Source organism: Oncorhynchus nerka, linkage group LG27 (genome assembly GCF_034236695.1).
Source record: "Oncorhynchus nerka isolate Pitt River linkage group LG27, Oner_Uvic_2.0, whole genome shotgun sequence".
In the NCBI taxonomy this organism is placed as follows: Eukaryota; Metazoa; Chordata; class Actinopteri; order Salmoniformes; family Salmonidae; genus Oncorhynchus; species Oncorhynchus nerka.
Window position 1 is genome coordinate 21,234,588 of NC_088422.1, and position 14,297 is coordinate 21,248,884.

The 14,297-nt window shown below is 45.9% G+C and overlaps 1 protein-coding gene across 4 annotated transcripts in view; it reads right to left on the minus strand.

Moving 5' to 3' along the window:
* The window catches only part of git2a (G protein-coupled receptor kinase interacting ArfGAP 2a), a 38,066-nt gene extending 23,860 nt beyond the window's left edge, over positions 1–14,206 (minus strand). For 3 of the 4 annotated variants that reach the window (XM_065011442.1, XM_065011441.1, XM_029637282.2), the window contains exon 1: positions 13,591–14,205. In XM_065011442.1, the coding sequence (XP_064867514.1) occupies positions 13,591–13,642 (52 nt within the window). In that variant the 5' untranslated portion in view covers positions 13,643–14,205. Of the gene's footprint in view, positions 1–13,590 lie in introns of all 4 variants that reach the window. The other variant, XM_029637280.2, reaches the window with a different exon arrangement.
* Between the last annotated feature and the right edge of the window lie 91 nt (positions 14,207–14,297).

The window sequence follows — 14,297 nt, forward strand, 5'->3', positions numbered from 1 at the left end:
GGCTTTTATAATAGGGTATTGCAAGAGGAAAAAAAGGGAGGAGAGGAGGGAGGTGGATCGTATCCAGAGGTTAATTGAACTCGAATACGAGGCAGGTAACCTCGGCGGGTCATTTGACTGGGAGAGATCCGCAACCCTAAAGGCGCAGCTCAGGGAGTTGCAGGAGCGGAAGGCTCGAGCTTTCCTTGAGCGAGCGCATAGTGGCTTTCTAGAACATAATGAGACTTGTTCTGCTATGTTCTTTAAGTTGGTTAGGGCAAGACAGAGTAGGAAGGTAATGCATGGTGTTAGGGAAGAAAATGGTAGTATAGTTAGAGAACCAGAGGATATGGTCAGGGTGACAACTGATCATTTCCAAGGTTTATTTAAGGAAAGGGAAATAGATGTAGAGCAGGGAAATGTGTTTTTAGAACACTTGTCCAGGCGGTTGCCGGAGGACATTAGAGAAGTGATGGAGGCCCAGATCTCACTAGAAGAGGTTGAGAGCGCTCTTAGGAGGATGGGAAAAGGGAAGGTGCCTGGGATAGATGGGCTGCCGGCTGAGTTTTATCTCAAGTTTTGGGGTATACTTGGACCAGTGGTCCTCGAAGTCTTGAAGGCCATCCTTGAGACGGGGGTCCCGGGGATCAATGGCTGTTGGTGTGCTGTCACTTTTATATAAGAAGGGGGAAGTAACAGACCTTGGCAACTGGCGGCCGTTGACCATGCTGTGTGTAGATTACAAGCTACTTGCAAAGGTTTTAGCAGACCGGTTGCGCACAGCCCTTCCCTACGTCGTTCATGAGGATCAGACGTGCGGGGTAGAGGGCCGCTCTATTAGATGGAACCTACAGTTAATCAGGGACTCCATCGCTTGGGTTGAAGATAGAGGTTTGCCTTTAATGGAAGCAGCGCTAGATCAGGCGAAAGCCTTCGATCGCGTGAATAGATCCTTTTTATTCAGAGTGTTAGGTCGATTAGGATTTGGGGAGAAGTTTATAGGATGGATTCGTACATTATATGTCGGAGCGGGGTGCCGAGTTAGTGTAAATAGTCACTTGGGTGATGTTTTTGACCTCTCGTCTGGGGTCAGGCAGGGTGCCCACTCTCGGCTCTCCTCTTCGTTCTGTACATGGAGCCTCTGGGGCTGCCATTAGGGCAGACACAGGGGTGGAAGGTTTGCTGATCCCTGGAAGTGGTGGGCTGCGTGTGAAGATGACGCAGTACGCCGACGATACTTCCTTGCTGTTGTGCAAGGACTCGTGCCTGACAAGGTCCCTTGCCATCTTTGGGGATTTCACCCGAGCGTCGGGAGCAGTTCTGAACCATGCAAAGTCTTCAGTCAAGTTTTTCGGAAGATGGCGCGGTAGAACGGATGTGCCTGGGGGTTATCTCTCTGTGAGGGGGCCCTGAGGATTCTCGGGTCCATTTTGAGACCTCCGGCTCAGCGATGCTAAACTGGAACATGCGTATCGCAGTGGTACAGAGGAAGCTAGCAATGTGGAAAGCTAGGTATTTGTCTTTTATGGGCAAAGTCCTGGTCCTAAAGGTGGATGTGTTGCCGTCTCTTTTGTATTTGGCATACATCTACCCATTGCCGGCTTGTCTGAGGAGGCCTCTAGTGAGGCTTGTGTTTCAGTTTATGTGGAGTGGCAGGTGCGAGTGGGTCGCCAGGGCACGCATGATCTGTCCCATCGGGAGGGAGGTAGGGGGTACCACATTTCCCCTCAAGCTGGACTCAATTTTTGTTTCCTTCTTGTTAACGGAGCTTGCTCAGCCAGTGATACACCCGTCCGGTTACCTCCTGCGGGTGTTTTTCTCGTATCAGGCGAGAAGCATAATGGTGTGGTCTAACACGGGTCCTCGGGCGGAACAGCTGCCGTGGCACTTTGGTCATGCGGCCAAGTGGCTGCGTGCGCACCCTGAGGTTGAAGTTGCCCGAGTAGGTTTAGATCACAGGCACCTGTACGAGGAGGTCAGAAAGGCAGGGAGTCCGGCGCCTGTAGTGGGCATCTCGGAAGTGGTCTGGGAGGGAGTGCAGGCGGGGTCTGGATAACAGGCTCAAGGACCTGAATTGGTTGAGCCTTCATAGTGTTTGCCGGTACGTTCCATCTTGTACCGGTATAATTTGGTGCAATCCCCCACCTGTCTAAGATCCTCTTGTGGCAGGGAGGAGACTGTGCGCCATGTCTTTTGGGACTGTGCCTTTGCCGGAGTAGTATGGGCTAGGGCACGGGTGTTGTTAGGTTTGGTAAAGGGGGATTTTGTATTGACGTGGGCCAGGTTAGAGAGGGGTGTAGGGAGAGCGAGAGGGACGGATAGGGACAGGTTTCTGCTCTGGGTTCTCATGAGTCTCTTTAAATGGGGGCTGTGGGAAGCAAGGCAGAACATGGTGAAGACAGGGAAAGATTGGGGGTGGAAGGGATAGTGAGGAGGGTGGAAGGAGATTTGAGGGGGAGGATGAAGAGGGAGGAGAGGAAGTGGGGGCAGCATGCTGCTCGGGAGAGGTGGAAGGGGGGTTTAGGGCTGGGTGTCATTTAGATTTGTAAGAGGATAGATTAGGGACGGGGAGATAGGGAGAGGTATTTTGTAGGGTAACGGGGAGGGAAGATGCTCCCCTGAGGTTTTGTTTGTGGTTTATGTTTTAGTTTAATTAGTTTATTTAAAATACCATTATTTGTGTATGTATGTAAATTATGAGTTGTAAAGAATGAATGGTATTGAAGATAATAAATTATTTAAAAAAAACATTTTAAAAGATAGGCTGTAATTAGTTTCACGTTCCGTTTGTTGTTTTGCTTTGTATGTTATTGAGTTATTTCATGTGCGCATTCTTTCATTAAAGTCATGAGTAACCTACACGCTGCATTTCGGTCCGACTCTCTTTCTACAAACGAAGAACGCCGTTACAGAAACACCCACCACTCACGGACCGAGCAGCGTGTAAACTGGCAGGAGCTAAAGGACGACGTTATGGACAGCAGAAGTATGGATTATACGACGTGGGAGGAAATCGACAGGTGGGCGGCCGACCCAGAGCGAGTGCAGGAGTCCGCCTGGGATTCCCTACAGCAATGCGAAGAGGGCTATAGACGTATGGAGTCGAAAAGGAAAGCACGGAGGCGCAGAGCGAAAACCGAAAGTAACGGGGGAGAGCGTAGAGAGAGAGTGGCTATGTCAGGAGTCAGACCTGAGCCTACTCTCCCTGTTAATTGTGAGGAGCAGCAATATAAGGACTTCTGGTCTTGGGAGAGGATCTTAGACGGAAAAGGACCCTGGGCGCAGCCGGGAGAATATCGCTGTCCCAAGGAAGAAGCAGAGGCAGCCGGAGATAGGAGCCGACGATACGAGGGAACAAGGTTGGCAAGGAAGCCCGTAAAGCAACCCCAAAAAATTATTGGGGGGAGGCTAGAAGGGAGAATAGTTATGCCAGGTAGGAAACCTGCGCATACTCCCTGTGCTCACCGCGTGTTATGCTATGGAGCGCACGGTGTTTCCAGTGCGGGTGCAGAGCCAGCTGCGACACATACCAGCTCTTCCTATTGGCCGGGCTAGAGTGGGCATCGAGCCAGGTAAGCTTGGGCAGGCTCGGTGCTCAAGAGCTCCAGTGCGCCTGCACGGTCCGGTCTATCCAGAGCCACCTCCACACACCAGTCCTCCGGTAGCAGCTCCCCGCATCAGGTTTCCTGTGCGTGTCCTCGATCCTGTAGCTCCAGTTCCAGCACCACGCACCAGGCCTTCAGTGCGCCTCGCCTGTTTAGCGCAGCCAGAGCCTGTCTCCTCTCCTGCGCTGCCGGAGTCTCCCGCCTGTTTAGCGCAGCCAGAGCCTTTCTCCTCTCCTGCGCTGCCGGAGTCTCCAGTCTGTCCAGCGCCGCCAGTGCTCCCAGTCTGCCCAGCGCCGCCAGTCTGCCCAGCGCAGCCAGAGCTGTCAGTCTGCCCAGCGCCGCCAGTGCTCCCAGTCTGCCCAGCGTCGCCAGTCTGCCCAGCGTCGTCAGTCTGCCAGGATCCGCCAGAAGTGCCAGTCTGCCAGGATCCGCCAGAAGTGCCAGTCTGCCAGGATCCGCCAGAAGTGCCAGTCTGCCAGGATCCGCCAGAAGTGCCAGTCTGCCAGGATCCGCCAGAAGTGCCAGTCTGCCAGGATCCGCCAGAGGTGCCAGTCTGCCAGGATCCGCCAGAGGTGCCAGTCTGCCAGGATCCCCCAGAGGTGCCAGTCTGCCAGGATCCCCCAGAGGTGCCAGTCTGCCAGGATCCGCCAGAGGTGCCAGTCTGCCAGGATCCGCCAGAAGTGCCAGTCAGCCAGGATCTGCCAGTCTGCAGAGAGCTGTCAGCCTGCATGGAGCAGTCAGAGCTGTCAGTCTGCATAGAGCAGCTAGATCCGCCAGCCAGCCAGGAGTTACCGGAGCCTACTACCTGTCTGGGCGTCCTCTCAGTACTGGGCGTCCTCTCAGTACTGGGCTTCCCCTCAGTCCCGGGCTGCCCCTCAGTCCCGAGATGCCCCTCAGTCCCGAGATGCCCCTCAGTCCCGGGCTGCCCCTCTGTCTCGGGCTGCCCCTCTGTCTCGGGCTGCCCCTCTGTCTCGGGCTGCCCCTCTGTCCCGAGCTGCCCCGAGCTGCCCCTCGGTCCCGAGCTGCCCCTCAGTTATGTGGGGATCAGGGTGAGGACTATTAGGCCATGGTCGGCGGAGAAGGTGGATTACCCCAGGACGCGAAGGGGAGGAACTATTACACTAATGGAGTGGGGTCCACGTCCCGAGCCGGATTGTGACATGGGTTTATATGTTGTGTTTCGTATTGGGGTTTGTAGTAATTGGGATTGTGTTGATTAGGGGTGTGTCTAGTTAGGCTTGGCTGCCTGAGGCGATTCTCAATTGGAGTCAGGTGCTTATCGTTGTCTCTGATTGGGAACCGTATTTAGGTAGCCTGAGTTCGCGTTGTATTTTGTGGGTGTTTGTCCTGTCTCTGTGTTATAGTCACCAGATAGGCTGTAATTAGTTTCACGCTCCGTTTGTTGTTTTGCTTTGTATGTTATTTAGTTATTTCATGTACGCATTCTTTCATTAAAGTCATGAGTAACCTACACGCTGCATTTCGGTCCGACTCTCTTTCTACAAACGAAGAACGCCGTTACACCCCTGTTCTCCACTCATTACCTGTATAAAAGACACCTGTCCACACACTCAATCAAACAGACTTCAACCTCTCCACAATGGCCAAGACCAGAGGGCTATGTAAGGACATCAGGGATAAAATTGTAGACCTGCACAAGGCTGGGATGGGCTACAGGACAATAGGCAAGCAGCTTGGTGAGAAGGCAACAACTGTTGGCGCAATTATTAGAAAATTGCTGAAGTTCAAGACGACGGTCAATCACCCTCGGTCTGGGGCTCCATGCAAGATCTCACCTCGTGGGGCATCAATGATCATGAGGAAGGTGAGGGATCAGCCCAGAACTACACGACAGGACCTGGTCAATGACCTAAAGAGAGCTGGGACCACAGTCTCAAAGAAAACCATTAGTAACACACTACGCCGTCATGGATTAAAATCCTGCAGCGCACGCAAGGTCCCCCTGCTCAAACCAGCGCATGTCCAGGCCCGTCTGAAGTTTGCCAATGACCATCTGGATGATCCAGAGGAGGAATGGGAGAAGGTTATGTGGTCTGATGAGACAAAAATAGAGCTTTCTGGTCTAAACTCCACTCGCCGTGTTTAGAGGAAGAAGGATGAGTACAACCCCAAGAACACCATCCCAACCGTGAAGCATGGAGGTGGAAACATCATTCTTTGGGGATGCTTTTCTGCAAAGGGGACAGGATGACTGCACCATATTGAGGGGAGGATGGATGGGGCCATGTATCGCCAGATCTTGGCCAACAACCTCCTTCCCTCAGTAAGAGCATTGAGGATGGGTCGTGGCTGGGTCTTCCAGCATGACAACGACCCGAAACACACAGCCAGGGCAACTAAGGAGTGGCTCCATAAGAAGCATCTCAAGGTCCTGGAGTGGCCTAGCCAGTCTCCAGACCTGAACCCAATAGAACATCTTTGGAGGGAGCTGAAAGTCCCGAAACCTGAAGGATCTGGAGAAGGTCTGTATGGAGGAGTGGGCCAAAATCCCTGCTGCTGTGTGTGCAAACCTGGTCAAGAACTACAGGAAACGTATGATCTCTGTAATTGCAAACAAAGGTTTCTGTACCAAATATTAAGTTCTGCTTTTCTGATGTATCAAATACATATGTCATGCAATAAAATGCTAATTAATTACTTAAAAATCATACCATGTGATTTTCTGGATTTTTGTTTTTGATTCTGTCTCTCACAGTTGAAGAATACCTATGATAAAAATTACAAACCTCTAGATGCTTTGTAAGTAGGAAAACCTGCAAAATAGGCAGTGTATCAAATACTTGTTCTCCCCACTATACACACACACTTGAATATTTCACCAACTCAATTGCAAAGCCTCATTTGGCTTTTGTTCATTCATTTGTAATACCATGTAGTTGAATACACTGAGAAGGACCTGTGGGTGAAAATGCACTGACACAGTGCTTGTCTGATTCTCATCCTAGCCTACAGCTTAATGATCACTCATTACAACTGCCACTTTTCATATCATCTAGAGGCTACATCAGCAGTCACTGTTTGAAATCAATCAAGCCAACACTTACACGGCTTTCCTTGGTTACTGGCACCTTCCTCATGACTGGGCTTTTCCATTGCTCCTCACATTCATTATTCAAATATCTGGCATGCTGCTTTTGGCAGCCAGGCCACTTCACTTCTCACTCAGCTGCAAACTCACTCTGGCCCCAGCCTCTCCATTCTGGTGGCATCCCAGTTGGGCTACACTGACAAGACAGCCGGCCCAGATACACCCTTGTAATCTATATGCCTGAACTGATCCTGCCTGAACGGATCCTGCCTGTAGATAAAGGAAACCCTATTGAACATGGAGACAACTTCAGGGCACATTTTTCTGATAGCACTAACTTCTATTGACATACTTTTTTCAAAGCTGTCACATAATTACAATGCAAGTCATAAGAAATAGCAAATAGCTCCTACAGGCTAAACTGTCCGTTTAGGTAGTGAAGTTATGAGGAGCGCAAAGTGGAAGTTGAACCACACATGTCCTCTTTCACTAGCTAACGTCCGTCTAAACAGCCACAAAATATGTCCACATTACAGGATTGTGCACTCCACCGTCTTGGGATGGTAGTCTCATTCTAGGCTCATGATGGGGGTGAGCATGAGAGATTCATCATAGATCACGCAGACCTTCAAAGAGAACTGCTATCTGCAGAGAGAACTGAAACTTATTTGAACTTGCACACCGTGCTGCTGGTAAAGTAACAGCAAACACCCAGAGAGAGGAAGGGACAGGCCTACTGAGACAGACTGTATACAAACCATGGAGCAAGACATCACTCACTTTCAGTCTCATCAAAATACAACAACGGCAGTATTAAGGGATGTTAGATTTCTGTATTTTCAGCAGCAGTCTCTTCCCTAGTTTAATTTCAAGGTGTGATGCAAATGACTCCAAAACATAGGCTAATCTGGACCCACTTTGTCAATTGAAACCAACAGGCCAGCTCTTAAGGCAGGGGGCAACAGATGTACCATGAGGACTGCCTTTAATGCCCCTGACCTGCATTCTCCTCACCATGTGACCCGATAAGCACAAGGAGAGAAGTGATCAAGTGATCTGCTGATCATTATTTCCAGTCAGAGAATGCTCTGTTTTTAACAACTGAGCCCTGGAGTCAGAACTAAGTAGGCTAGGCTGTGTTTTCTTCTAAACCCCCGTTTATAATGTTTGAGTTGGTTGAGACTTGAGTAGATGTTCACGCCCCCTGGGTAACTTGCTCTTTCACTTCAAAATAGATATATGCAGAACCTTCAGTCAAGAATTCTGGCGAGTACTGCAATGAATGTCTAAATACAGTATTGGTGTCGACAGTGTGTTAGCTTAAACACTATGTGGCATTTCATTGAGATGCATGCTGCTAGCTCATGTTACTGACCAACTTACAATTACTCACTATTGGACGGGAGCGTCATAACATCTAAAATGACTACATTTCACTGACAAACTTACCAACATATAGGTTAACTAACAAACAGAATTGCAACTCATCAGAGAAGCAAATTGCAAAACTGGTCGACTGGGTGACTGCCACTCTGAAATGATGAGTGGCAGTGGGGTTGTCAGGTCTCTCTGGCGACAGCTGAAATGTGTGTTGGGGCTGCAGACCTGCACCTGGTGTACCGTTCTGAGTCTCTTCCTCTTCCTGCCTAGTGAGATCTGGGTGCTGAGAAGCCCACCCTTTCGTCAACAAGTGTAAAGTGCTGCTAAATTAAAACGCACGTCTGTACCCGCTAAAAATATTCAGACCCCAACAACAACTGGTAACAGCCCCACAGAGGGGCAGTCCAGGCCAACTGGTGTCAGGAGGGAGGGACATTGACACATTTTTAGTAGGACTGACAGGGAAAGGGATATAGGAAAATGCTGAAATGGATATAATGAAGTACAATGAGTGGTAAGATACATTGGGTATGGGCTAGCCTACTTCAGAATGGCTCTAGGCTACTACAGGGCAATTCCACGATAAGAGAATGATACTTAGACTCCAATTTGTCACTTTAAAATGTGTGTCAAACAAAAATCAATGATTGCAAAGTTAAACAAACCGTACAACTTTGAACAATTTCAACTGAACATTTTACAAAAACAGATTTCCTTGAAGAATAGTGTAGGTACACGGTCTCAGCATAATTCTGTTACTGTAGAATTGCCCTACAGCTTAACCATCGTTCCCAAGTTTAATTGCTAGAGAGAGCCGGCTGGAGGACGAGATTACATACAGCTAGGCCTACTTATTGTCACAATAAATTAGGCTAGGCCTATTTACTAAGTAGGCTTTTCAATATTATTCTAACCAAGCAGCATTCTTCTTTTAACTTGGCACCACAACAACTGACAAAATGACAATAGAAAGCCCCATCTACCACTATTTGTTTGAGAAACATTTCAGGAAAAAGTGCACATGCTTTAAGCCTAAACAGATTTAAAACTCTGTGAGAGAGTCTAATGTGTACTATGTACTGATAGAAGAACTTAAATCAGCAGTGGAGGAAGAGGCACAATAAAGACGTGGAACTTTTATAGAAAATCAAATACAATAGCCACAATTCTCACTGCATCCTCAGCAACTAGTCAATTCAGTCAACATCCTGTTTTTCTTCCTATGCTAATTGGACAACATCATTCCAGTACGAAACGGACTAAACATTATCCAAAACGGCCCCTCACGACGCAGCACTGAAGCCATTAGACTCTCTCACAGAGAAACAGCATGGTACATGTTTTCTACCCATTTCAGATGAGCTCTAAGGGTGTTTTCACATATAGTCCTCCAAAATAACAGATCTCAGTCCTCTTTAAAAGAGAACTCTGGAGTAAAAATAAATAAATAACTAAGTTATCGTTGTATTCACACTGCCCATGCCATTGAATGAGGACTCAACTCTTCTGACAGTTCACTTCACCCATTTTGTGGTCTCAGTCCTCTTTGCCTTCACATTGCTACATTCAGAAAGGAACCAAGATCATTTTACAACATTCACTCAATGCACTCTGTGTTTTCACAAACTGCAGGACAAGCCATTCCATCAGAACGTGTTATCGGACATCTAGACACCTATTTACATTTTGGAAGTTAATAGATTGCATTTAGTTGAAATATGACATAATAATTGTAATCAGAAGATACCAATAATATTTACATTTTGATAGTAACAAAATAAAATAGGCCTATCAGAAGAATAACTGCAGATTAAATAATGCTGTAATTGAAAATTGTACACCCAATGTAGACTACTGCCCCTAAAATAGAATTCAGCTAGAATTGATTTTGTACCCAATGTTATGATTCTCAACAAATATGTTGTCGTCCTCACACTATTCAAACCCCACAATCCAATAAACAATTTATGAAGCTCTCTTAGCCGATAGAACAAATATTGAAAACAATTAATCTGAACTGAAAACACTACAAATATTTTTTTATTTCTGTGCATCCAAAAATGGCACACATTTTTTTCCACGAACCTGCACATCTTCTCTCGTTTGAGGAACCAATGTGAGGGGTTATGGCAGGAGAAACAGTGTTGCATTGGGGAGCGGTGTGTTCACATTGCCCTAAAAAAGGAAACCAGACCACTAAATTCAAGCGAACTAAACTCAGACCACCTCTCAAGATGGTCTCAGTTCAGTTTGCTTTGTGGCCTCTTGAGGGATCTGAGTTCCTTTAGAGTGCTCACACACTGCACAGAAAATGTATAGAACTGCACTGAGTTCACAAAAATTATCTGAAAGGGACCCTAAATTGTTAGGATATTGTAATTATTCTATAAGATAACAATGTATGGTATTTGTAATGGATTGTTTTGTTTACTAACCACTGATAAAGAGAGCCTCTGAGTGAAGTGACAACACCATCAATCTTAATTTTTTAAATAAAAAAGTCACCTTTATTTACCTAGGCAAGCCAGTTAAGAACAAATTCATATTTACAATGACGGCATCCATCGGCCAAACCCTGACGATGCTGGGCCAATTGTGCGCCGCTCTATGGGACTCACAAACACAGCAGGTTGTTATACAACCTTGTAATCTCAGGTTGACAGTTGGTTCATTTCCACCAAAATGAACAGCAGAGATTGTAACTATAGGACCCAACCAGTTCAGATGTGGAAGAAGCGCGCACCTGGTCTGATCTTCTACTCATCATCATGAGTTTTGACAACTTAAAAAGGTACTCAGCGATATGACGTAAATGCAGAAAATAAACAGCATAGTGTCAACTTCCGCAACAGAGTTGAGGTTCAACTTCTCCCCTGTGTTGGTCCTGTGGCTACCACGCTGTAACAGCACATGTGTGAGTGAAGCCTTGCATCTCACTCAGCTCAATAACTGCAGTGCTGCTTGTGACAACATCCTTTTGTGGAGTCTAGCTTTAAGTTGTCAAAACTCATTCCGGAAAGGCAATAAAAACGGAAGCACAGATTTTGCAATACACAAAACATTTTGCAACGGAATCCACGTAATGAATAAACCCCTGGTGTGCAAAAAAAGGCCATGGTGAACACAACTACACCACATTGTAACAGTATATTCTGATATTTGATAGAAGAGACACTTGTTGTGTGTGTATGCCATGTCATACACTTACAGTTGAAGTCGGAAGTTTACATACACCTTAGCCAAATACATTTAAACTCAGTTCATTACAATTCCTGACATTTAAGCCAAGTAAAAATTCCCTGTCTTAGGTCGGTTAGGATCACCACTTTATTGTAAGACTGAAATGTCAGAATAATAGTAGAGAGAATGATTTATTTCATCTTTTTTCTTTTTTTAAGAACAAATTCTTATTATCAATGATGGCCTAGGAACAGTGGGTTAACTGCCTATTCAGGGGCAGAACGACAGATGTGTACCTTGTCAGCTCAGGGATTTGAACTTGCAAACCTTCCGGTTACTAGTCCAACGCTCTAACCACTAGGCTACCTCTTTCATCATATTCCCAGAGGATCAGAAGTTTACATTGCCTTTAAATGGTTTACCTTGGGTCAAAGGTTTCAGGTAGCCTTCCACAAGCTTCCCACAGTAAGTTGGGTGAATTTTGGCCCATTCCTCCTGACGGAGCTGGTGTAACTGAGTCAGGCTTGTAGGTCTCCTTGCTCGCACACGTTTTTTCAGTTCAGCCCACACATATTCTAAAGAATTGAGGTCAGGGCTTTGTGATGGCCACTCCAATACCTTGACTTTGTTGTCCTTAAGCCATTTTGCCACAACTTTGGAAGTATGCTTGGGGTCATTGTCCATTTGGAAGACCCATTTGCGACCAAGCTTTAACTTCCTGACTGATGTTCTGAGATGTAGCTTCAATACATCTACATAATTTTCCTACGTCATGATGCCATCTATTTTGTGAAGTGCACCAGTCCCTCCTGCAGCAAAGCACCCCCACAACATGATGCTGCCACCCCTGTGCTTCACGGTCGGGATGGTGTTCTTCGGCTTGCAAGCCTCCCCCTTTTTCCTCCAGACATAAAGATGGTCATTATGGCCAAACAGTTCTATTTTTGTTTCATCACACCAGAGGACATTTCCCCAAAAATTACAATATTTGTCCTCATGTGCAGTTGCAAACCGTAGTCGGTCTTTTTTATGGCAGTTTTGGAGCAGTGGCTTCTTCTGTGCTGAGCGGCCTTTCAGGTTATGTCGACATAGGACTCGTTTTACTGTGGATGTAGATACTTTTGTACCTGTTTCCTCCAACATCTTCACAAGGTCCTTTGCTGTCATTTTGGGATTGATTTGCACTTTTCCCACCAAACTATGTTCATCTCTAGGAGACAGAACGCGCCTCCATCCTGAGCGGTATGACGACTGCATGGCCCCATGGTGTTTATACTTGCGTACTATTGTTTGTACAGATGAACGTGGTACCTTCAGGTGTTTGGAAATTGCTCCCATGGATGAACCAAACGTGTGGAGGTCTACATTTTTTTTTCTGAGGTCTTGGCTGATTTCTTTTGATTTTCTCATGATGTCAAGCAAAGAGGCAAGGAGTTTGAAGGTAGGCCTTGAAATACATCCACAGGTACACCTCTAAATGACTCAAATTATGTCAATTAGCCTATCAGAACCTTCTAAAGCCATGAATCCTTTCTGGAATTTTCCAAGCTGTTTAAAGGCACAGTCAACTTAGTGTATGTAAACTTCTGACCCACTGGAATTGTGACACAGTGAATTATAAGTGAAATAATATGTCTGTAAACATTAGTTGGAAAAATTATTTGTGTCATGCTCAAGGTAGATGTCCTAACAAACTTGCCAAAACTATAGTTTGTTAACAAAGACATTTGTAGAATGGTTCTAAAACGAGTTTTAATGACTCCAACTTAAGTGTATGTAAACTTCCAACTTCAACTGTACCTTGGCAGATTATCAAAAAAAGAGGTGTATATTCAAATTTACACAGACTAAAGAGACAATGGTCTATGTGACACTTAAAACTTCAACTGATAATCACATCAAATACATTGTCATTGCAGCAACACTTTGATAGGAAATCCTCTTTGAAATGATTATGCCTGTAAAATAAATAAAAACATTGCATTGGAATAACCACACCATGATGACATCATGCAAAGACTTGCATGACTCATGCACGGACTCAGGAGATGGCTCTGTGCATTATTGTACAGCCAATGAACCAGCAGTAACTACATGTTACACTGTAGTTGACAACGTTGGCTACATAGGAGAAGATACTGCTTGTAACAAAACTGAAGGCCACAGCTGCCAACAACTCAACTGTCCTAGGTACCTAGTTTATCTAACCTAATATCACGCTTAATTTGAGCTCATATACGTGCTAGCTACATAAACCAACACATCAGTCTATGTAACTAGTTATAGCTAAATATATTAGCCATATTAATACTTGACAGGTATTCTGCCTGGATTATGTATGGTTTGGCTAACCACAGCTAGCTACTCACATTTGATCAGTAACGTTAAGTGACTTACCCGGCACACTGCAATCCGCGCATAGCTCACTATTCCTTAATCGTTTAGACATCCTTGCAGAGATAAAAATGTCAATGAAATCGGTGAGTCTGTTTATTTACTCATTAAAAAAATATACAGATCTGTTTGGCAAGGAACAAATAGGAAGTACAAAGAAAATCTGGTTCCTCTATTTAGTTTCTTGCTCCAACAACGCTACCGTACCGCTAAATTAATTATGTTAGCAGCTTGCACACTGTTACGATGGAAACTCTCTTGCCACTAGTCTGTAACAGCCAGAGAGGTAGAGGCGAGATGCTCTTTGCGTTAGCCGAGCCAGCTCGTCAAAGTCACTCTGGAATTACGAAATGTATCCAACGTGGACAGCAGCAATACACTACGTAAAAATTATGTCTAATTCGGTGGCTGACAGAACGCAAACCGCTAGTGGATGGTGTAGCTACGGGGGGAACTACCTGTACATAATGTAAAATGGTCAGCCAAACGACTAGCTAGGTAGCTAGCTACCGACATCACTTTAATTAAACAAGTTGAACAAACTAGCCAGCCGTCTGCCAGATATGTGCGCTAGCTATACTGAGCTATAATAAGAAGGCTAACGAGTTGTTGTTGTTGTGTGAAAGGGATGTGACGTCTATGGTAAACGAGATTGGGGGAATTGTGTAATTGATTTGCAGTTTAATTACGCAACATGCACCACTTACAAT